Below are 25,296 nucleotides of genomic sequence, written 5' to 3'. Positions count from 1 at the left end.
TAGGGCTGCAATTTCATTTAAGAATTTTCATTATTGATCAATCTGTCCATTATTATATAGTTTGGCCTGACCAACAGTGTAAAAGATATTTAGTTTGCCATCATAGAAACAAAATTAGCACATCATCACATTTGCAAGTTGGAAACAGAGAAAGGACGTTGCCGTTTTTGCTTAAACAATTAATCAGTGATTAAAATTGTCTATTATGGATCCTGTGACATCCGTGATATGAGCATATTTTGGTGTCTGATCTGGTTTGGACACACTTGACGATCAATCCTCCTGAAGTTTCTCCATGAATGTATTAGGACTCAGTCTGTTTGGTGACACAGTTATTTGACACATTTAATGTGTGAAACCAAAAAGACTCCTATAAACTGAAACTTCAGTCGTCCAAGCCCATAGATATAAACCGAAATGTCCGTGACCAAAAAATAGCATACATGCACAAGGGTTCTCTTGTTTTTAGCGCAATAATTTACAACCGAGGGGTGTCTTTCTCCTACGAGAGGCTGCTTTTGTGGGACTTGTACTTTTCCAGGTTGAGTAGGAGGGGATCAGAGTCAGAGGAGTCTCTTGAATCGATCGGCCTACTTTTATTTCCTGCACCAAACAAGAGCCAAGAGATCTTAACTGTATATGTGAGTGTCATGTTGTGGATTCAGATTCAGTTCATATTGTCTAGCAATTATGCCATTGTAATAATACCTAAATGCTCCTTCGGCCTGCAAGCTGTAACCTCTAACATTAGAAACCATCATCATCACTGTGAAACCAAATCATAAATAGATACAAAGAACAGTAGAAGAGAACCGTGTTTTCTTTGCTTGCCCTTTTAAATGCAGGTGGAGAAGTGAATAACCTTTTGTGTGCTTTACACTGAATAATGATGATGACAGTTTGTTAACAGCATCACACAGTTTTGCAGTAAGATTGAGTCACTGTCAAGGCTGTTGGATCCAGGCCGTTGTCTCCTGGTGCTGTTTGTCTGCCAGGATTTCAACTTTAGCTCACATTGTTTGTCTTGTTTCTGTACAGAATGATACTCCTTAAATGACTCTGCAGCTACAGCCAATAGCTAACAGCAGTTAACAATCAGCAGTCTTCACTTGACAATACATGCAAAATACAGGCTGCAAAAAAGTTATTTCCAGTTTGTCCATGTATGTATATTTGAACAAAAACCCAGTTGTCCAAAATCCAGCGCAGATATGAGAAAAGTGACTTTGATGTCCTTTTGTCATTGAGATTTAGATGTTGCAAGGTTACCAGGCAGATTTTTTTTCTGTTCTGAGTCAGCATCATATCATTCCTCTCATTTGGAGCCATTTTGCATGGCTACACCCCGGCAGGCTCCCTGTGGGGGCTCAGCGAGGAAGGCAGTTGGACAGGCGGAGCCTTCTCCTCATCGGATGGCAGGATGCTGGCAGTGTAAGCCACTGGGTGGATCCTCTTAGCTCGTGCACTCTGTTGTCACCTGTCCCACGTTGGCCACTGGTCAGGCCTCACCGGTTTTGTCTGAGGCTGTTGCCAAATTAAGAAATGACATGAATGTTTTTAAAAACATAAGCAAATAGCTCATAAATAAGAGTTTGCTGATGCTATTCACCTGACCTTTATTTCACAAAAATTCAACTTGGATTCTTTTTTATTAGTTTTGCTTCCCCTATCAGTGCTAATAATTGATAATTGAAAAATCTTGGTTGTGGGTCGTTAAGTTTTTTTTCGGCTTCTTAATGGGGGCATGCCAGAAAAAAAGAACTGAGAATCACTGCATTAGTATGACAAATATTCGGCAAGATTTTTAGCTTTTGGGTAGTCAGTTCTCAATAGCTACAGAGTTCCTGTTGAATCATTTTGAAAAGCCCATTATAAGACTTTAAAAATGTCCCTGAATGATTTTGAATCACCCGCTGACTGCACAAAATAATTCTGTTTTATTTATAAAGTGACACAAAGGAATAAAAGTCGTGAGTGTGTGAGTGTGAAGGCAGGGATGAGCAAAGAAATCTGGGCTTCAAGTACAAAGAAGATAATCATCAATGATATTTTAGACCTATTTAAATAAATGATGCTGTAATAGTTTTGATAATTATTGCACTATGATTATGATCTATGGAGAGAGAATAAGAAATTATTGGCAACCCTGATGTAATAGTCCTAAAACATGTGGAAGCTATTGCCTTCATGAGACATATTTATCTAAGCATCTGCCGCAAATACTTACATTCATAACTATTATATCTTTAAAACACACCACATGAACTCAACATGTACCACGTTTGCATGTTTTAAAAATGTATTTCACTGTAAGATGAAATCCAATGAAGCTTATTGTCCTTAATCACAATGTCCCTCTCAGTTATGTCATACATACATTAAACCATTAAGCGGTGCAGTGGCTCCTTCTCATTGTTCTCATTGCTATTACAGGAGAAGTGCACTCAGGGGTATTCAGAGCCACTGAAAGCAGACCACGACCAACCATTCATGCTCGTACAACGTCACTTCAGCCCCATACTTGTTAGGTAGAGATCAAAAAGGCAGAAAACATCCCACACTGACAGGAGTGTAAAAATACCCTCATGAAGACTTTTCTATTCTCCAGCTAATGCACAAAACATTAGAGAAGTATTCAACATATTTGTTTCAGACTGAAGGGCCTCTCTGTTCTGTCACAACTATGAGGAGGAAGTAAGTTGCAACCTCGACTGTTTCATTTACATGTTAAAGGCAGCACTTAGAAAGAAGTGAGAGCAGTTTGAGCGGATACCTTTCTGTGCTGTCTGTCTAGCCGTACAGCGACCACACACCAGAAACTGACCTCAGTGACAGAGGAGAGAAGCAGGCTTGGGGAGCGAGACGAGGGGTGTCTCAACTTTGCTTCGAAATTACGTTCTGCCACACTTCTCTTATTCTGCATTTTAATTAATGTGACACAAATATGTGCCTTGCAGTCACAGCAGTTGTGTGTCAATTTTATACCTTAGTGAAGAAAAAATAGCACCAAAAATAATAATGCTGGCTGCAGGCAGACACTGACAAACTGTAATGGCTCAGTGAATCATTCCAGTGTAAGCATAAATGCACAGTACTAATTCACACAATTAATAGCGTCTCCCGGTGACGTAAGTGATAGGTTTTCATTCACCAGTGTAAAGCCACAGACATACAAAACATGTTCTTTCTCATGAGTGTAGACGCACATAGCATCACAGAAAAGTTACAGCCGCTATCTGCATCATCATAGTTAGCATATTGGTGCACGAGCTGCTCATTTTTATGTAGGTCAGAAGGTGCTGAGCCGCTGGTGTAAATGACACAATGCCACCAGGCAAGAGGGAGGCTGTAAACTGCAGCAAGTGCTTGTCTGCGATTTGCAGATGTACAGTAAGCTCTCCCAAAGTAGTGTGTTAGTAGGATATTTTTTTATGTTTGGATAATTATGATTTTCTATCATGAGGTTTTCATGCAAGTGAAAGAGTTTTAGAGGTTCTATTTGCAGTTGATTCAACATCACTGCTCACTCCTTTTTTATATATTTTTTAAGTGGTTATAATGTTGATTTACACTTGCTTATATATGGTGATACTCTTTTTTATAATATTTGTAGGCTATATTTCACCGTGAAATTAAAATATAGAATATATCTACATGATAAGAAAGACAAAAATGATAACATATAAATTGGGAGAAAATACCAATAAAACAAGAGTCACCACACACAAACTCTCTGACTTTACAGATGGCTGTGGAAGTCAACAAGAGACAGTATTCTATTTATCCAAATAATAGCAATTTGTGTCCTCTTAGATCATAATGGACACAGGCTGAACCAGTGTAGCTTGTAGGTTTGATGGCAATATTTTACAAGTGGCCTTTCCCCACTGCAGCACCCTCAAGTCATAAGCAACACTTATTTAGAGTAGCTGCAGACAGCTTTTGGTAGATTTGCTCCCATAAACAAAGATTTTCAGCTGAGAAATGGGGATAAGTGTGGGTACTGATGTTGCTGCAGCCATTTCATGGGCACTCGGCTACATTTCACCGGACAATAGGGACAGTGAGGAAGCGGAGGAGGTCAGTGTCTCTTCCTCTGAAAATAGACAAGGTAGGGGTTACAATTCAGAGTGCTATTAAAGCAATATTAGGCAATCTCTTTTCGTTTGCCCCAGAGCTGGTTGCACTGGTGAAACTAGTGACAGAAGACTAACAGTATCTGAACATAATAGATACAGTCATGAAGCTGAGGGTGAGTTCCTTTCCCTCACTCGCCCACGCCCACACACACACACACACGATGGCGGTCACAGAGGGACAGCTGCTCTTCCTGTCACTCTCTGCCACATGTATAAGGCTTTTATAGAGTCAGCAAAGACACACAAAGACACACATGCACTCAAGCCATCTCACATTTAGGCCTTAAATCTCTCTGCCCGTCCCTCTGTCACACACACATGGCCTGCCACAAGGTGTATTTTCAGATACACAGGAAGTGGCAGTGCTCTGCCAGCACACAGTGTTGATGTCATGGCAAATAACATTTCAAACAATAGTGTGAGTTGGGTACTTTCTTTTTACCGTGGCAGAACAGCACGTAGGTTATGTCAGAAACAATAGCAATTACATTTATATTTGAAAGTGCACCAGTTAGGTAGTGCTATTTATGACAAGAGGAAGTAATATGGACAATACTATAGAAGGAGCTTTTCTGAGCATACTTCCTCTTTGCATTTACTAAAAAGGCGGAGGTTCACTGATTATGCACCCACCATTAGTAAAAAAATATTACGAAACAATGTCTACATGCAATACATGTTTTGGGAGAAATTCAGGTTTGCAGCTGCGACTCCCAGTATGAGTGTCTAACTCTTCTACATTTTAGCAGCTTTTTTTCGTGGTAAAACCTTGTCTCCTTACAAAAACAGCCAAAAAAGAACCGAAACTGGACCAGGCGCCACTATAGTCACACGTTAGATGACCTCAGCCATATTGGTTTAATGTCAGGCATGAGGCACGTGTGCACAAATAGACGCAGACTTAGATATAAATCATAACAAATCAGCTCCGGTTTGTGTGTGTCTGTATGTGCATCCCTGATGGTTCGAGAGTGGACAAGGGAGCAACCAGCCAATGAATAATTAACATCTTGGTAACCCTCGCCCCCTTTTGCCTGCATGATTAATAATTTATTAGGCAGAAGACTTATTTTCAATTTGAAGGACAGACTTAAAGGAGGGTAGCTCTCCTTGAAATTAAAGGTATTTGATTGTGTGGAGATGATGCTTTATCCCACTGTACAGCCCAGAGGGAGGCTTGACCTCCACATACATCCGTAACAACAGTGCTATACAGCAGAGCGGATGCAGACAAAGACAGCATTTTACTGACTCTTTCTGCTGATTGGTCCTTTTGTGGGACAAGGCATTTAACATTTCCATTAGATGAAATATTTTCCTCTCCAGACTTTTTGGAAATAATCATGCCCCTTCTTAATAAGAAACAGGAAAAGTAGATATTAATGACACTTTTTGAGACAAATTTGTGTTTTGAGGGTAAAACATGTTACACTAATCCTAAAAAAACAATTGGCATCAGGGTGCTGTAAATATAACTGACAAGAGAAAAATACGAGAGGACACGTGTAGTCATATATGAATAAAATAACTTCTTTAAATGATGCAACTGCTGCTCTTTTATCTATCAACATCACCTTGAAGTAAAGTGAGAATTAAAAAAAAGCAAATTCACTTGATTTATGTGTAATATTTAAGGCACAAATGTGTGGAGAATTGCTTGCACAGCAGTGAAATGAATGATTATCAGTGACAGGATCAAACTGGGGATTATAGTCATACTTGTTGGCAAGAGTGCCAGTCTCTGTCGCTGCAAAATATTACTCCCAATAATGGCTGAAATGTTCTGAGATTCTTTAAATATCTGCTCTTTTTCCTGCCACCACCTTGACAGTTATCCTCTTTTTGAAATCGGCCCGTTGAGCACCACGTGCCGGAGATGCAGGCTTATGTGTCTTCGGGGACCAATAGCTCAGACTGACGTTTGCAAACTGTTTGAATGAAAAAGAGAGATAAAACACATTACAAAAAAGAGAGTGCTGCAGCACCATCCACTTAGCAGCCTCTGGACTTGGCCCAGTTCACTGTCCGCAGTGTGGTGAAGAGGAGGAGGGGTCGGTGGGGAAGATTGAGGATGCCTAAAGCAAGTGTTGGGCATTAGAATGAACTCATTTTCTGAATCAGATCCAGCCACATTAATACAACACATTTACCTTATTAAAAGCTTTGCAGTTCACATATTCTGCAGCAAACCAGGGATGCAACCTGATCTCAAATGTAACAGGGTTGCACGGGATCAATAATGAGAGTGAGACTGTGCCAGGCTTTAAATTTCCCAAAATCAATCACTATTAGGAGTTGATTTAGACCTTGTGGTTAAGAATCGGCAGGGCAGCTTTTAACTATATGGATAGACTGTGACATTACAGCGGCTGACCTGGAGACTGTGAAGCTGGACGTTCACTCGCCTGGGTAACTATTCACTGAAGCGCTGTAACCTAAATGTTGCTGGATGTTGCTTATTTCTTCTACCTTATGTATCGTTTTAAGGTCAAATCAGTCTTCTTGCTTAACATGTGGAGGCATGCAGCATATTTCACAAATTCAGTCTTCAAGACAACCAGCACGACATTAAGGTGCAAGTCAGTTGCTGCAACGTGATGTGATAGAGTTGATAAGGCTGCAGTAAGCACACAACTTTTGTCACTGATCACATCTAATTGCTGCTAAGCTGTTAAGCTGCTTTCCACAGCTTCACCTGAAGAGAAAACAGATCAAATCTTCAATCGTCTATATCAGGACACAATCTTTATTTTGCCGTTAAATACTTTAAATAAGTGAAACATTATGCTGTGCTTATTATGATAAAAGTCTAGAGTTTAAATTGACCTCAGTTACAGGCAAAAAGCTGCTCATTCATGCTGCAGTGTCGCAGCCAGTATGGTCATAGGTGTGGAAGTGTTGAGTAGAAACGATGACGACACCCATCCTCTCAGGGTTCAGAAGTCAGTCATCTCTTCCTGTTTCACAGGACGCAGACTTGCTCGAGCGGTCGCAAAATAAGTCAAGCGACCATGACTTCCCCAAAACTGTGTATGTTTAATACCACTCTCCTCTGACTTCACTTTGTGTCCTGACAGAGTACACCAGAGACCCATTAACCTTGTCCTGGACTCAACGTGGAAGTGGACCTCATTTACTGTTGTCAGTTAATCCAAACATCTACCCAGGGCAGTTATGGCCCTTCAAATTGAATCTGGTGCAAAAGAACAAAGTAATATTGTCCAAGCAACAGTATCCACAAAGATATACGCACATGAAATGGGGCTACTCCACAGTGTAATTTCTTCCCTTTCTGTTTTCGAGGGTTTCAGGCTGACCTGACACTGTCATCACTTCTGATGGACACAGGAGCTCAGCACACAAAGAAATTGATTTTTCAGCAGTAAAATAAAGCCTAGTTTATCTAAAGCATGTGAGCACAATACTGAAATCATTACTGTCCAGTGACTGCTAACAGAGTTTTAAGCTCTGAGACGCAGGATTAAACACTGCCGTCTACATGCATTATTGAGTTTGCAGGGGAGGGAGGCCGGCTCTGGTACCATGAGTGGATCTGCGGAGGGCAGCATCCTGTCTGTGTTCTTAGTAGATGCTCCAAATCTTAAAACAAAATCCTGGAGAGCATCAACTGCATGTCTGGGTCATCCCTCCTGGGCTGATCCTGTGGCAGGGGAGAGAAACAAAGACACTGTTATTCTGTTTATTATTAAATTAATTGATGCAATGCGTGTACAGCACTACACAGACGACACAGGCTGCAAACTGTTGAGAGTACAGCTGTTTTTATGAAATAGTCTGACCATATGAATACATGTCGGAGTTATAATCCATGATTGGATTCATGTGGTGAATCAGCTTCAGTCAGTGTGGATGAAAGGAAGGAGAATGACCAAGTAAGACTGTTGAGAAACAAATAACATATGAAAATATGAAGTGTCTAACGGCAAAACAGCCAGAACATGAAGATTTAACTCAAGCCAAAAAGTCAGCAAATCAAATTCTGTCCAGTTCCTCCTCAAAGCCATTTATTACAAAGTGTTTTAGTGGTTCCTGCTAACCAGCCCAGTGAAGGGTCAAGTTTCTGTTGGTGTGGCGGCAGAGTTGCGGCTCAGGGAGCATCAGGGGTCGCACACGGTTCCCATCAACTGCAGCACTGCTTGACATGGAGAAATGTGTGTGCACTGTAAATGTGGGCGAGTGCATTCAAGTGTAACTGTATGGGGCACTTGCTTCCTTGTAAAGGCGAAAAAATAGTGGATATGTATTGCTAAAAAACATAATAATGACAATAGCAGTGATCTCTGTACAGACAGTGACCTACTGTTTTATGTGTTGGCATTAGAACATGTTAATGATTGCACCATAAAGACAGTGTTTATCTGTAGGTTCAGGCAGTTCTTAGCTGTATTCAAAGAAGAAATTCTGATGTCGGTTTTTAAACCAGTGAGATACAGCATCGTCAGCCCAATAGCTACAAGCTTACAATCCGAGTACAATCAGCTGTATTGAAAGCTTTTGAAAAAAGAGCTTCCTGTTGCTGGTTATTGTTTCAAGTCTTCATAATATCCTTAAGTTCCTTTTTATAGCCACTCAGTGAGTCCTGCTATTACAAAATGATCCATTTATAATTATATTAGGGTTTGGTTTAAGCCTGACTGATATAGCTTGTAAGACTGCTCAGTTAGAAATATCCTGGGAAAGCATAAACCGGGTTAATAATCATTATTGATCATTTATGTGGTGTTTTTCTAGGGTAGATGTTTTTTTTTGTATCAAGAGAGTTGTTTAAATGACAAGCTTCACTGGTTTTGTGTTGGGAGGTTGTACAATGACATTGTCAGGCTAATGCATGCAGCAGAGAAAATACTAAAAGTACAAACAATGGTTCCCAAATAAACTGAGCAGAAACTTGAGGGGGAAGGGACAAGACACTTCAGTTCCTCTTCACTTTGTACTTCTATGTAAGGTATATCACACACTTCTCTACAGCGGTAACACAGACTGAGGGCAGTTTCTATTCAAAGTCACTGGAGGTGTAGTAATATGTATTTTAAAGACTAATCTGGACTAGTGAAGATTTGACTGCAGGCGTCATGTACCAGTAATGGCAAGAAAATTAGTCTATCCATTTGCTTTGGTTTTTAAAATGTTTTCTCCTTTCCACCAATTAGGGTACTAGTTTCTGTTCCTGTACTTGACTCTAATTCAAAAGTAATTTGTTTATTACACATAGTCTTAGGCCTAAATACAGATAAAAAGTAATACCGCTGTATTAGAGAGATACTAAAAAAAAACAGACAGATTACGTAAATGTGAATCATGCAAATAACTTGGTGATCCAAGGTCTGTGCTGTTCCTCTTCTAAGCCGGTTACATTTCAGTCCTAATCAATGAAGAACCTAAAAAAACAACTGAGAACATTTAGGAGTGTAAAGACTTTGCCTCTTTTTGATTGGTCCCAGGAGTCTACTAAGGAGCCACAGGAACTAAAAGTTTATTCTGCACATTACAACTATGTCAGATACAAGGTTTTAAACCTTTTAAACTTGAATAACTAGATAACAAACAATGTATGTATAAAATAAGTTACCAAAATCACAAAAAGGAAGATAAAAGGTGTTCATCATATTGTTCAATCATATTCAACATCGTCGCTTAGCGTGTTAGCATGCTAATCCTTACAGCAATTGCTAGCAAGGCTAAACAAATACATGTTAATGTGTTTCCTGATGAAGTTCCACTTTCAGCTTTCTTAATCGTTTTGATGTTTTTAAGCTAAGTTTTGTGGGAAGTACAATTGCATTTTATTTCTGTACAGTTAATTTTATATTATCACCTATCACCTTCTATCTATTACTGCTAAAGGTTATTCAGTCAAACCATCATCATCTTGTGTTTTGAAAGCAGGCAGTTAAATCGTGGCAGGATTATTTTCCCGCCTTGTTGTTGTTGTTGTTGTTGTTGCACATCACACATCATTGTGGGCCCGATTGACAAAAGTAGAACCATTTCACCCTCTGAGTTGAGCAAACAGCATTTACAGTTCATATGAAGCACTGATGGACAGGATACAACATCGGAAGAGGGCGACACCAGATCGGTTGCTATGGAAACAAGGACTGATTCATGAGTTGGGGGTCTTAAGAAGCCCAGGAATATATTTGTACATAGGTGGTGAGTGATGAGTGTCCAAGTTCAACCCGCGCTCTGTGTTGGTGGAGACCAGGAGTGTTTCTGGCAGATCCTGGAAGTTCAGTTTGTTGTTGGAACAACATGAAGGCAATCTGCGATTTTCAAAAAAAAGAACCTGCTGCCAACAATCTACACTCCCACTTTGAGACAGCGGAGAGAATTGATTGCTCGCACTTGTTCAAGGCATTGTGAAACATGCAGATGATGCTGCACCTAATGATTGCAGATAGACAAACATCATTTGTGCCCATGGGTATAATGATGTTGGAGAAGATGTGAAGGTTCCCAGAAACATGAGCAGGGTTTTAATGTCAGCAGCCCTGGCACCATACAGTCGGTGCACAGAGGCTGCTCTATGTGAACCAGTGCTTGTGTCAAATGGCCGGAAATGTCTTAAATTGTCAGGAAGAGAGAAGCCTGGACCAATAAGAGGTGTGTCATTATTTTTGTATGTAATTCATCACTCGACTTCTGCAGCATCATTTGAAGCATACGACATAATCAAGGTAGTTCACATAGACGTCATTTTATAATCCAATATTACTATTGTTAAATCATATATGACCACAGCCTGTTTGTAACACTACCCTCTGTATAAATAGTTGGCATTCATTCTTTCTGCATGTACACTGACACCAAGGTCATGTCTGAGGAGAAATTTACAATGTAAAATAATTACACACAAATTGCACATGGTGATTATTTTGAGGCTGATTCTGGGTCAGCATTATTAATTAGACAATTCTAGGCCAATAAAATAAAACAAAATGACGAGTTAAGACTTTCACACTTCAAAATGACAGAAAATGTAATTTAATTCCGATAAATGTGATACAAATTTTGATTTCTAATTAGGATTGCACCGGGGGCATTTTGACTCATGACTTCAGTATTTCTAAAATCCTGGCTATGGCCATGCATACATAAACGTGCATCCTGCCTGTTTCCAGTAATTAACCCACTTTCCAAATCCCTTCTTGTATTAGCATTTAGATTTATGTGGATTTTTTTTCAGTATCATGCTCATTTTCATCAAAGGCTGTGTGTCTCAAGCTCTGTAGGGGAGTCAGTGAGCTCAGGGATCATCTCCGTCAGCTTCCTTCAGAGCATTGCATGAGCAGAGCCGCACCAACATACTAAAATGCATATTACTGTTTATGTAAATGGTTAAAACCTCAACATGTTGGGAGGTAAATCAGCTCAGGGTAAGGCCACAGAGAAAACTGTGTCCTTCCAGCATATTCGTGTTTTCCCGTTCTATGAAAACTTTGAAATATTTATGTGTCAGACAGCTGAAGTGGTTGTTATTTTAAAGTACGCATGTGAAATATAATATAATAGTACAGTCTAAATATAACAAACATATATATAACTTTTTTTTTTATTGCTTAAAACAGAAACATGGCTGTTGTTCTCTACCATGTGTCCAACATCAGTGTTATTGACTTTACTGAGAAAACAGGCACAGAAGACAATGCTGAAAGCCTAATACAAGCCTCTTCTGAAGAGACGACATAATCCACGTCAGTGTTTACAAAAACCTTTAAGAGAAACGGGCTGAATCTGCAGTCAGCAACACTTCCTGCTGACATTGACTACCTTCAGCGTCACCGAACGTCTTCTATGACACAAGTGCATGTAAACACACATTAGCATATTTTGACACCCCATTGAAACTACTGATAACCTGTGATTGTGACGACAGTTGCTCAACTTCCATATCTTCTTTTCACTTTTTTAAAGGATTTTTGCTGCCAAATTTAAACATCTGCTGATATATTAACTTACTATGAGGAAATAGGAAGAGTGTGAGAGCAGGCAAGCAAGAGAAACAAAGATTTCTTGTGACTTCCTCACTTTACAGCATTTTTATGTCAGTGTGTGTGTGTGTATGTGTAGCTTTTCTGGTAGCAGCTTTGCACCACTGCACCTGCTCTTTAGGCTGCAAGCACGAGAGAGGAGATGCATGTGAAACAGCTAGACAGGAAGAAGCTTCATAGGTTACTGAGCGCGACAAAAGGTTGCAGTTTGGGTCGATTGACGTCAGTTTGGTCAAGGACAGGGCATCACCGACAAATGAAGACAGAAACTGGCTAATCTGTACCTGAAACAAAATCCACATTGTTGGTAAGTTTCAGTCAAATCTTAAAACAATGATTAGTTTTAGGACTTCAAAATGGGAAGCAGACTGCTTCGTGCTCTTTAGCACAACGCTGTTACCTTTAAAGAACTCTTAACCTCTTCATTGACTTAGTGAAAATAATAATGTCTTAGCAGCTGTTCCAAAATACTGTATTGGTAGTTATTAACAATGTTTCTGTTGTTATTTATATATATTCTTTTAGTACTAGTGCAGGTGTAAACCAACAAAACAGCGTCTGTTTGTGTGTGAACATATGTGAGGGTGAGAGAAAGTTTATACTTACTTATCATGTATGTTGGCACACTGTCAGTAAGCCAGGAAGGCCCCCTCCCCAGTGTTAATACTGTCTATTGTGAGCGTATGCAGGGTGGATGTGGTGAGCATTTAGTCTGCTATGGAACTATTTAGGGAAACTTTGGAACGGAAAGTGTGTAAAGGAAAGAATAATAATGAAAGCAAACAGAGGTACAAGGCATTACTCAACAATAAAACACACGTCAGAGCTGCTTGCTGCTTTATAGTTGAAATTCAATACTTGTTTATCAGTCATTCTTCTCCTCAAAGTGTTTCTGTGTACTAACTGTCAAGCTGCTATGGGTTAGATATAAATCTGTCGATTAGGATAACAGCAGTGTGGGTGAATGATAGTAAAGAAGAGGTTAAAAAAAACATTTTTCTTTTCTTCTTTTTTTCTACAGGTGGCCAGTGGCTCTGACCAAAACGGGAAGTAGCAGGCAATGAAGAGTGCAGACGAATGGATGCCATGTTAGAAGGGTGGATAGAGACAGAGCCTCTCCTACACAGAGGACAGAGAGTCGGGCTCCAGTGATGATCCTCTCATCCTTACTCCGCAGGAAGGACCACCCCGTAACTGGAATACCACCAAAAAACACATCTGCACACCTGGACGTACCCCTGCACCAAGACACAGCTGCATATTCTCTTCAATCTGCTTTATTTACACTCTTTAAGAACTCGCAGAGGCATCTATGAGAGCCCAAAGGTTGAGAAAGTTCAGTCATCTTAAGTGGTGTGAATGAGGACTATATTTGTTGCTTTCGCTCTGAGGGGTTTTTCATCTCTGTGCTCAGTTCTCCCGTTTCACACCAGCACCACAGAGACCAGGACATAGTTTTAACTGGGAAAGCAGAAAGCTCTGGAGCAGAGTGGAAAAAAGATTGTTCGACTGGACTCGATTTCTCAGGCACCATGCAGTCAGATGACCTTTTCATCCGCAAGTTTCGCCGTCAGAACATGCGGCCGCCTATTGCCACTGTCAACTTTGACCCCAAACGGGAGGCGAGTGTCGTGGAGTGGCCGCCCAGGAGGGAGGGTGATGGAGCTGATGGGGACAGCCTCACTCCGAGCCGCGTGGGGCTGACCTTGAGGTCGATGGGCCGGGGCCACATCATGCAGAGAAGTAACAGCGATGTAACCTTAGGAGACTTGGACTCCTCCGGGATGGCATGTGGCAAAGCAGCTCGGGCGGGTGGTGAGAAGGTGGGTGCGGGGGCTCAGGGGGACTCAGGTGTGCTGCTACACAGGGAATATGGCAGCCTGTCTTCACTGGAAAGACAGAGTCAAGCCCAGGAGCCGGGCACAGACGACCAGGGGCCCCTGAGTCCAAATGCCCTCCGCTTCAAAGACCCTTTCCTGCTTTTAGGACTGCAGGGCAACCCTCCAGAGCCTGATGGATTCTTTCGGGGTTTGGCTGTTTCCACAGGGGACTCCCCAAAACCTGCCAAACCGCCGAAGCCTGAAGGTCTAAGTAAGAAGACCAAACCTGTGCCCCCCCAGATCCCTCAACCAGGTCCATATGACAACATTGGGGGTGGAGCTTGGGTGAGAAACTTTGCCCACTACGATGTTCAGAGCATCCTCTTTGACCTCACCGAGGCGGCCACAAACAGAGACAGTATTGGACGGAAAAAGAATATCACCTCAGGGGCTTCTGCCGCCTCCCAGCTGCGCCCCCTCTCCCAAGCCACCCCATCCTCACCTGCACAGGGCGGGGGAGGCAGTGGGGGGAACACAGACGACCCTGAGCAGTCGCTGCTGCTGGACGAAGGTGATGGCAATGACAATGAGCTCCTGCTCAGCTGCCCCCACTTCCGCAATGAGACTGGGGGAGAAGAGCAGGTAGGTCTGGGTCAATCTCAAGGGAGGCGGTGGTCGAGCCTGCGGACCCCCAACGATGCAGTGTCGGTCCTGGAGGAGCCCAGAGAAAGTCACGTTCAAACACAGGGCAAGAGCAACTACTTTATAGAGCATGCAGATCTCGGAGCCCATTACTATCGCAAATATTTCTACATGAAAGGTACGTGCAGTGCAAGTCAACTTAAATTTGTGCTGATTCTGTTTATGTCCAGTCAATGGAGATAATAATATCACAGGGATAAAAATCAATTACTGTCCAGCTTAATAAGATGTGTAAGTACTCTGTGGTGCTATTCAATCATGGTTTAACAATCACTCTTCAACTCTGAGCAAGTCTTTATCAGGGTGAAAAAGATTTCTGATCTTATAATTTAGGGACTGTGCAAAAATTATTAGAGAGGAGGTCAGAAAGGGGGGAAGGTCATATACATTTTCTTTTTTTCCTGAAGGGAGAGGGTAGTCTGACTTTTTTGGGAGGGCAGCGGAGCCTCTTTAAACTTTCAGCTTGGAGTTATATTCTATTTCAGCCTTCTCTAGTGAAAGTTATGTATAAGAAAACATCACAAAAACAGCTTTAGTGTGTGCCATGAGTAATAAAGATGCCCTTTGGCCATATGCAGAGGACAACAATCCTGTCTTTATACTAGGGCTTTATTTTTCACATAAAAAATAATAATTTGATGGGTGTAATAACAATTCATTTAGCAACTTTTTAATTCAAAGTTATAGTGGCTATTTTTTGTTATATTTGCCATAAAAGTGTTGTTTTGATGTTAGTAGGAGGTTATTGCAGAAAAGGGCACGGTTCAGAGAAAATATGAAAAACTCTGGGTACAGCTTGCTTTTTTATAAAATAAAATATAATTATCTTAAATATCTTGATAATGTTCGTACAGTCCCTTATGAGGATCATGTTTTTTAAACTCCTCTATTATCGTTCTTCAAAGTTATATTTAAAGTATGTGACTGTATTGTCATCACAGAACACCAGAATTTCTTCGGCATGGACGATCGCCTCGGCCCAGTGGCTATCAGTTTCCGTCGGGAGGAGAAAGAAGGATCCAGCGGAGCTCAGTACAATTACAGAATCATCTTTCGCACCACAGAGGTAAACCTACACTTTTCTCTCCTCAAAGCTGTCCTCAAGTTTAGTGTGTGTAAAATTGATTCGACTGGATGTGATAAATGTGAATCGTCTCCTCAGATGAAGACACTGCGCGGTTCCATCTTTGAGGAGTCAGTGCCTTCTGCTGCTCGTCACACGACCCCCAGAGGCTTGTCTCCCAAGAGGCTGCTGGAGTTCATCATGCCTGAACTGAACCTGCACTGCCTTCGCTTGGCTTCAAACTCCCCGAAGGTCCGGGACACCTTACTGAAGCTGGATGAACAGGGGGTGAGTAAGGTTACGTCTGCTGACACTAAAGACTACTGCCAATGTCAGACAGAAGGCTTTTCAGGATATCGGATACAAATAGCAGCAAAAAGGTCTGACTGGAGTGTCTGAAAACTGACATAAAGTCTACACCTACTGTCTACAGTGATAAATCAGGAGTGTTTAGATGTGAAATTGATGTTATTATATCTATATCTGTACATATGTATATTCTTCTCTCAACTACTGAACCACTACCACTTTCGCTTCACTTTTGAGTCTGTAATATACTGTATGTCTGCATTTTTTCCTAGTGTACTGTTTTATTGGGAGTAATTGCCATTTTTTGTTGTCCCAAATTGTATGTACAATTATTTACAGACATACATTTTAATTTCAAATTAATGATTAATCTATGCATATTTTTCCTATTTTTAATCATTTAAAATGTTTAGTTCTTTGTCACATATTCCCAGAGTGTTGTCCACAAAACCAAAATGATCATGGACATTTAAGTCCTATCACCTAAATACAAACTTTATTTTTATGACATTTCATTGTAGAAGCTACTGAACATTTAAACCTACCTACATCAGATAGCCTTTAGCTCCACCTTTAAGGTTAACTACTTCAGAAAAGGTTTGAACAACAGCATTCAGAAGCCTGAACTCTGGTGTAAAAGCTGAAGGAGATTAATAGACATTTTTCAAATAAGCTCTAAATATAATATAAACTGTAAAGTAAGATGTCGAATGATCAGGAAACCCCATTAGCTGAAAAGTGCTGGGAGCGTAAAAATACGGTATAAATATACACATAATAGTACACATAATAGTGTGGTGAGGATAATTATAAACTCTGTGCTTCTTTATCATCTATTGCAGCTGAATTTCCAGCGAAAGGTTGGGGTGATGTACTGCCGGGCCGGGCAAAGTTCAGAGGAAGACATGTACAACAACGAGAGCTCGGGGCCGGCATTCGAGGAGTTTCTGGATCTGCTCGGGGAGCGGGTGCGCCTGAAGGGCTGGGAGAAATACCGTGCTCAGCTGGACAACAAGAGTGAGCTGAAAACACACGCCACACCCTGATCCATTGGCTGGATCTCACCTTGTCGCAGGACCATTATCGGAAGGGCATCAGTGCACCACTGAAAGCCCAAGATAACTGCTATCTAGCCACATGTAATCTGAGTAATGCCTGCAAAATAGCATAGTCACTGCTGATTATCTCCGAGCTGTTTTCCCTTCAGTGAGCCGCAGAGAACAGCAAATGGGACAGATTTCACCCTGACTGTGACAGTTTAGTCTTTCATTCAGACTTTGACTGATTTTGCTAAATCTCTTTGTGTGATCTGTGTGTTTCTGTGTGTCTTTTGCTTGTGTAGCGGACTCAACTGGGACACATTCCCTCTACACGCGCTACCAGGACTATGAGATTATGTTTCATGTGTCCACTATGCTGCCCTACACAGCCAACAACACACAGCAGGTAAAATAAAACCATGTATGTTTCAACAGAGATGTGACATATGATTTCCATTTCCTCATATGTTTAACCTCTATTTCTAAAGAAATTGCACCAGTCTTGATACAACATTCGTTACCCTAGCTCTGTTCAGACTGTCATGGTTTGGTAAGTGCTTTAGAAAAGGCTTCTGTACCCCGCAACAAGCATGACATAAAAATCCTGCCCCCCAGTGTTTACTCCCACCATGAAGGTATTCACTGCCGCCTCTCAGGCAGCCATCGTGTTCAGCTGACTGTCAGCCCTTTATGTGCAGCGTGTGGTTTAAGCCTGTTTGCTGTCACAAAGAAACAGGACATGTCATACTAATATAGATTAAAGGTTTAATAAAACAAAACATGGTAGTGACAAAGCCCTGATGTATGTCTTTAAACTGCCCACTGTTTGGTGGCAACCAACAGCTTGGGATTTGGTAGTTTTAGGTTAATTATTTACTGTTTATTCTGTCTTGATTGAGTGTTTTTTAAATCTAGTTTCAGTTCTAGTTTTTTTTAAGGAAGTTTTTTTTTTCAAGTCATAAAAAGTTCCCTGATGCTTAATCAATGAACTTAAAGTTTCAAGAATCTGTAGTCTCCCAAATACAGTATTTTTTAGTACTGAGTTTTGCTAACAAAGATAGCAACAGCATGGTCATGACCATGCAAGGTTTTTTTAAAGAATATTTATTTTATCTTACTTGACTTGAGCACTTTGTTCAACAAGGGTTGTTTTTAAATGTGCTTTATGAATAAATTAATTTGATTTGATTGATTTGATTTAGAACTACTTTTCAGTTAACACCTTTGATTTTTATTTAAATTATTTGTTTAATTGGATCCCCATTACTCTCCCTATGGTCTATATTCAAAGAGCTACATATAAATAACACAGCAAGTTTACACTACATACAGTCAATAATGTAGTAACAAAACCCCACTGCATTCAACAACAAAATTACATCAGTACCATACACATAGAAAATATTAAAATAGAACCATTTAAATGGGTTGATAGTAAAATTAGATAATAATAATTTCAGTTCATGTGAACATCCCTACTTGACCTATTTTGCTCAGTAAAAGGTATTTTCTATAGCAGCTTCTTAAAACCTTTATGTAGATTGTTGAGATATAAAGTATATCAATCAACGGTTCCAGTGAGGTCTTAACCTAATAACCTGGCTCTGATTCTGGCCTGCTTGTTTAATACATTTCTCTGTGTGTCTGTTTTGCTTTGTCAGTTGCTGAGGAAGCGACACATCGGTAACGACATCGTGACAATCGTGTTCCAGGAGCCAGGCGCCCTGCCCTTCACTCCAAAGTCCATCCGCTCCCATTTCCAACATGTCTTCATCATCGTTCAGGTTCATGAGCCCTGCACTGACAACACCTATTACAGGTCTGACTTGATCCCATCTGTTACACTCTGTTCAAAATAAACACATCTTTTCAACCTCCTCCTCAGGTAGATATCTCCCAAGGCAATAAATTCATGACCAGCCAGTCCCAGGAAGTGGGACATCCATGTTAAGACGGGTGTTACTATGTGCACTCTTACACATTTGTATTGTAGTAGTTATGGGCAGCTCAAAGCACAAATCTGTGTGCTGCTGCAACAGATTCAGTGCAAACGTTTGTAATTCTGGAGAGTACTACACAACTCTCAAGAACTGGAAACAAGACATAGATCAAATGTCTCTGCGGTACCATCTCTCTCACTCTGTCATTCCTCTTGTCCTCTCTCCCTCTCAGGGTGGCTGTGACACGCTCGAAAGACATGCCATTATTTGGACCACTGTTCCCTAGAGGTGCCCGATTCCCTCGCTCACTTGCCTTCAGAGACTTCCTCCTAGCGAAGGCAGTGAATGCTGAAAACGCTGCGGAGAAGTCTGAGAAGTTCCGCTCTATGGCCACACGCACACGACAGGAATACCTGAAGGACCTGGCCGAGAACTATGTGACCACCACACCCATTGACTCCTCCACTAAGTTCCCCCTGCTGTCTCTGGGAGGCAAGCGCAAAGACAAGCTGAAGGGCTCCAAAGGTGCCGAGCTGCACAGCGCAGGTGCGCTGGTGTGGGCTGTGATGGTCAGCGGCGGATATGAAGGGGAGGTGAGAGAGCACAGGCTCCCCTGCCTGCTCGGGGTGTCGGCTGAGTCGGTGGTGCTCATTGAGAGGTGCACACGCAGGGTGGTGTTTAACTGCTCCTGTCGAGATGTCATCGGCTGGAAGGCAGTGACAGAGACTAAGGAGGGGGGGCCCTGCTTGGATATCTTCTATGAGCGAGGGGAGTCGGTGTCAATCAGTGTGATGGAGAACCAGGCGGAGGATATACGAGAGGTGGTGCAGAGGCTAGAGGTGGGTGTTTGTGTCCGGTTTAGAAATTTTACCATGGGTGCTTTATGCCTTTCTGATTCATTCATCTTCTCACCTGCAGCTGATTACCCGGGGCTGTGAGGCTTTTGAGGTCACCCCCCTGCGTGACGGAGTCGGCCAGCCCGGCTTCCTGATGAACGAGGAGGGCTTTGTGACGGAGCTGCAGAGGTTCTGTTACGCTGAGAGTGGAGGCCTGCAGCTGTGGGCTCGTGTGGTGCGGCTGTGCGGACACTCGCTGGTTCACCTGAGTCCTGAGGAGAGGACCAGGCTGCTCCGCACTGCACACAAGATCCACATCACTGTCATCCCACCGGATGAGAACGGCAAGCCACGCAGGTGGGTGAGGCTGCAGATAGGATGAGGAGGATGAGAGGGAGAGAAAGAGAGTGAGAGAGAGCACTAACAAGGGCACGTTTGGGTCAGCAGACACAGGGTGAGACTGGAGAACTCATGGGTATAAAGCATGCTCCAGAAAGTGAAGAGTAGTCCCAGTGAGGGGGTTAGAGAGAGGTTGACAGTAAATAAGAGGGAGGGGTTAGTGGGACAAGTCAGAAAAAACAAGAGAGGTGCTACTTTGGGGTCACAGCTCATTCTGCTGTTGATGACGGCCTGCAGTCAGTGTCACACCAGCTGGCTAACAACCAATCAATCCCTCTAATGATCTCTAATCACTCTGGCACAGGCTGTCCCACTGTTACCAGCACACTTCCCATTCAGCTGAGGGGGCAGAAACAGCTGTGGACAGACTTGTTAAAATAAATAAAAAAGACAGTATTAAACTGGACACGGCTGCAGCTGTGAACTTTAGAGCAACATTTCAAAGCTGGCAGCAGAAGCATCTACAGAGATACCCCCCCACCACCACCCCCCGTTTATTTATATTTCTGAAATGCTTGTTCTGTGACAAAAAAGAACTCATTGTCACAAAGATGTAACAATTCTTCACAGGAAGTGGTAGCTCAATGATTTCAAAGGAATATAATAGAAAGACAAATATAGCCCTTTTTTCCCATCTTTGTTTTTGGCTTCTAGATTAATTAATGACTCAACAGTGCAATAAAAAGCAGGACAGAAAAGAGAGCTAAGCATGTTGTTGTTTTGATTTTCTGCAGAAGTTTCTCTGAACTGTACCAGAAAGCCATCAAGGATGCAGAGTGTAAGCCTGGCGAGGATCAGTCTGGAGAGGCCTGGGTGCTGGACGAGAGGGAAGAAGAGGGGGAAGAAGAGGAGGAGGAGGAGGAGGAGGAGGTGGTGGCGGAGGAGGAGGAGCTGGAGGACAAGCTGAAGGCGGGTGGGGTCAATGAAGCGGATATAATGGAGGTGCAGGAAGAGGCCGAAGAGGGCGAAGGGCAGTCGTGTGATAAAGGGCAAAGTGAAAGAAGTCACAGCTCGTTCCTCACACCGGCCAGCTTACCTTTGTTACGGGCCACATCTCTGCAGGACCAACCGGCCAACCAGAGCCAGGAGGGCAGTGCCTCGCAGCTCACACGCAGCTGCTCTTTGGAGAGACAGCCATCCTACACGGATACATGTGATGGGTGAGCCTGACATATGCGTGTAACGGAAAGGCATTATAGAGAAATAGATAATAACAAGAATCACTGCTTTAGATGATGTTAAAATCTTCATAGTTACATCTGCAAAGTGGGAGGTAAGAGGGGCTCTTAAATCATCCAACATGGCTGAAAATATCCTCAAACTGAAGCTGACTCATCACAATTTAATCTCAGTCAGTGCGTCACTTTTCCTGCAAAGGACAAGGCACAGGGCAGAGCAGGACACTAAGCAGTGTGTCACTCTGCAGCACTGAAGTGTGTTAACTTAATGCAAAAGTTTTAAGATTATTTTTCACATTAAAAAATTCAGTTAGATTTTCCCTTTACAGATTAAAAGCTTTTTTTAAAACTCAGTACAGTAACTATTTGGATGGACTCACACTAGATTTGGAACTCTTTACTAGTAAAAAGTGTTTCTCTTTCAGACCATAATAGCTGACAACAAGTCAAATAAATGACAACAAGAAAGCACATTTGTTTCCATTAAACAATACTTCCTCATCCTTTTTAGTATCAAAAGAAACACAGCAGGACATGTATGTATCTGCCTGACAATTCATTTTAAACACACTGGTGGGTTTTCCCCCTGAGAACGCTAAAAAGCAGCTTGAAGAGGAAATTGTAAAAGAAATATTCATGAGGATAATATTAAACTCTACAACTCTACTAAAATGAATTTGACTGCTTTTTATTTTCACGCAAAGCAGAACTGAACAATCTGACCGCAACCGCATCAGATATGATATTTCTGATAGATGATTTTGTGAGTGCAGGATAGCAAACATCAATCAGGCCAAAATCTAAGCCATCCTGGAGATTACTTGTCTAAGTGCTCCAGTTTCAGTTTTGACCTCTAGATTGGATAAAAAATGTCACGAAGCATCAACAGCAGATTTGCTTTGTGTTTTACCCCACCACCATCACATCTCTCTCTCCCTGGCTGGCGGACAGGCACGTGTACGACAACGTGGGGCTGAAGGGGGAACGGCACATCTATGAGAATGTTGGCGAGCTGAGAGACGCCACACCTGATCTGATCCTGGCTGTCAAACCCAAGGTTCCCCTGGAGGACGAACAGGTGACAGACTGAGACGGAAGGACATCTGAGTGGTTTCTCCACAGTGCTCCATCCCCTCTCTGACAGTGTCGTTTCCCCTCTGTCTCTATCTCTGTGTCTTCAGTTCATGGAGGCTGAGTTTGGCGATGACAAAGCTTCGGCGAGTGACTCGTCTTCCCGGCTTTCATGTGTAGACCGAGCTGAAAGGAATTCACGAGCCCTCAGCCTTCATAACTCCATCACCAAGAGTAAGTACTAGCCCTATTCCTGCTGATGTTTTTTTAATTAGACAATGAAATGCATATAATATTTATAATATATTTATATATTTATGATCCCTCTAACAAAAGGAATGGTGGCTGCATGTAAAATTAAAAAAATGAATGAATGAATTAGGAGACAAAGAGCACACAGAGATATTACTGACCCCGATTATGTACTCAAAATAAAGCTCCCCTCTCAGACAAAATAGCTGACACGACTGCTCAAATGATGCCAAAATGGAACAATTACACATGTTTGCAAATCATCTCTGCCTGATTTAATTCCTTTTTTCCAGATTTTTTCCGCCTTAAATCCCTCTCTTCATTATCCTCCCTCTGCTCCCCACTGCATCCCCTTTGTCCCTCCTCTTTCATCCACGCTGCCCCCTATTCTGCTAATCTAATATCACCCCTGCTCTGCTGCCACCCCCTGCCAGAGCTGGGATAAAAGGGGGACAGATGGGTAGTGGGAGGGGTGGAGTTTTAGGCAGCCCCAAATCAAGGAGCCCCTCTTACACCATCTGTTCTACCTCCACTGAGACTATGAGACTCATCATTTAGCTGCTGTAAAAGCAAACTTGCTCATCCTCTCATAAGATTCTTCTGATTTTTGTGGGGGCAGCCTCTACAGCCTCTGATTGTTTTATATTACATTCTTTCACAGGAAGTATGCAGATCGTTAAAGTGCATCCCAACTTTTTAAACTAAAAGATTAAATTCAAGGCCTTAGTAGATCTCAGAAAGGAATTATTGTATCATCTTGAATGTCATTTTTAAAACATTTTTTATCAAATTTGCAATTAATAACTTTGTTATTCAAATTATATTTAGCTCATTGTCTTTCATCTACTGTATCCGTCTGACCTGGTGTCAAAAAGACCTTACAAAGTGAGAAACATAATTAAATTCAGTGAAACCTCCATGCGTACATCATAACACTTCCTCCTTGTCCTTTATATTCTGCCCCTAATTCTGACCAGCATTAACACAGCAGCATCCCCCAGTGGTGGCTCTGTGTTACTGTAGAACAGCTCCTTAAAGGTCTGCAGTCCCACTGTTCTCCTGTATAATCATTCCATCTACATTATACCTGCTACATTAAGATATGTTTCATAAGAAAACGTGCTAAATTGTAAATCTCGACCTCTTTCTCTCAGTTCTCTCAGAGACAACAGATTCGACTGAGGAGGAGTGGCAGTCCATCGCTGACCTGGCCACCGCCTGCCGCAGCATCCTGGAGGCTTTGTCACGAGAGGGTGAGGAACTAATTATTCATGCACCCCTTACTTAGTGTGAACATAAAATGATGCATCAAGCTGTAGCACAGTCAAATACCAAGAGGTACATGGATTTTTCTCCCTGTGTTTATCTCCACAGTCTTAAGATTCAAGTTAGATAGACACTAAGTTTTTGTGTAAAAGTAACTGTAATGTTTACTGACATTTACACTATGTGACCAAAAGTATGTTGACACCTGCTACACCATACAGTGATATTTTAGACAATAGTGTGCTTCCAGCTTTGTGGCCACAGAGCCCCATCCAACACCTTCGGGATGAACTGGAACACCGCCTGTGAACCAGGCCTCATCACCCAACATCAGTGTCCGACCTCACTGATGCTCTTGTGACTGAATAAAATCTTGCAGACTGCAGGCTGTTAGAGCAGCAATCACATATGGGTCCAGGTGTTCGCATTCTTTTGGTCATATAATCTATATTGGAGAAAAACAAAACAGAGAGGACTTTTCCAATGGATCTGCACTCTATATGAAGAAAAGGTGCTTTTGGAGGTGTTTAAATGACTCCATTTTCGCTACAGAGTATCTCCCATCTTTGTCTCCCTCATCTCTACTTGTGATTGTTGTGTGTATGGCTATTTTAAACAGCAATCATTTTCCTTACCACAGACCGTAAAGCCGCAGACCCCTCCCAAGCAGGAGACCAGACAGACGGCAAGCTGAAAGACTCAAAGGAAAGGTGGGTTGCTACACGGTACATAGAGGGTGAAGCAGACAGTTCAATATCTCTGTGGTTAGTCTCATTTTGCCTGAATTGCACACATTCCTTTATTCTACATCTACTTCTTCATTCTCTCTCAATTATTTAGACTTTATCGGCTACATCCAACTGTTTGAGTCAATGCGATGGCTTCTCTCCCCCATAAAGAGAGCCCTTGTGCTGACTCAGTGATGCACTTATGTGCATGATGCAGATGCTCTCACACACACACACACACACACACACAGCATGTCTGACTCACTGTCATTGTCATCTTTCTGTAAAACTCCCACTCCATAATCCATTTTCTTTACTTTTATACTTTTTCCAGCTCCTTGGTCACCTTATTTTTCTCTATGCTGTGTTTGAACACATAAATTATTGGCAAAGTGAGTCAATTAGAAAATAAGCAAACGTCAACATAAAGCTTTTCTTCAGTTCAGGTCTCTCGTATTTACAGGCGCAGTTTATGTCCACCCACGTACTGTAGAGGTCAGCATTGATGACTATTTCACCATTAGATTTGGTTCCAGCTGGC

The 25,296-nt window shown here is 41.9% G+C and overlaps 1 protein-coding gene across 1 annotated transcript in view; it reads left to right on the top strand.

Annotated features, from left to right (window-relative positions):
- The window catches only part of zmp:0000001168 (signal-induced proliferation-associated protein 1), a 31,637-nt gene that overhangs the window by 2,136 nt on the left and 4,205 nt on the right, over window positions 1-25,296 (top strand). The window contains exons 2-15 of the mRNA XM_035666893.1: window positions 13,173-14,791; window positions 15,615-15,739; window positions 15,836-16,024; window positions 16,888-17,062; window positions 17,388-17,491; window positions 18,747-18,904; window positions 19,258-19,864; window positions 19,944-20,218; window positions 20,995-21,109; window positions 21,146-21,420; window positions 22,390-22,516; window positions 22,620-22,743; window positions 23,916-24,014; window positions 24,668-24,737. Coding sequence (XP_035522786.1) covers window positions 13,684-14,791; window positions 15,615-15,739; window positions 15,836-16,024; window positions 16,888-17,062; window positions 17,388-17,491; window positions 18,747-18,904; window positions 19,258-19,864; window positions 19,944-20,218; window positions 20,995-21,109; window positions 21,146-21,420; window positions 22,390-22,516; window positions 22,620-22,743; window positions 23,916-24,014; window positions 24,668-24,737 — 3,551 coding nt within the window. The 5' untranslated portion in view covers window positions 13,173-13,683. The remainder of the gene's footprint in view (window positions 1-13,172; window positions 14,792-15,614; window positions 15,740-15,835; window positions 16,025-16,887; window positions 17,063-17,387; window positions 17,492-18,746; window positions 18,905-19,257; window positions 19,865-19,943; window positions 20,219-20,994; window positions 21,110-21,145; window positions 21,421-22,389; window positions 22,517-22,619; window positions 22,744-23,915; window positions 24,015-24,667; window positions 24,738-25,296) is intronic.

Source organism: Morone saxatilis, unplaced genomic scaffold, assembly GCF_004916995.1.
Source record: "Morone saxatilis isolate NCDOM2014 unplaced genomic scaffold, NCSU_SB_2.0 Contig20, whole genome shotgun sequence".
Classification (NCBI taxonomy): Eukaryota; Metazoa; Chordata; class Actinopteri; family Moronidae; genus Morone; species Morone saxatilis.
This window is presented reverse-complemented; position numbering and strand designations above follow the sequence as displayed.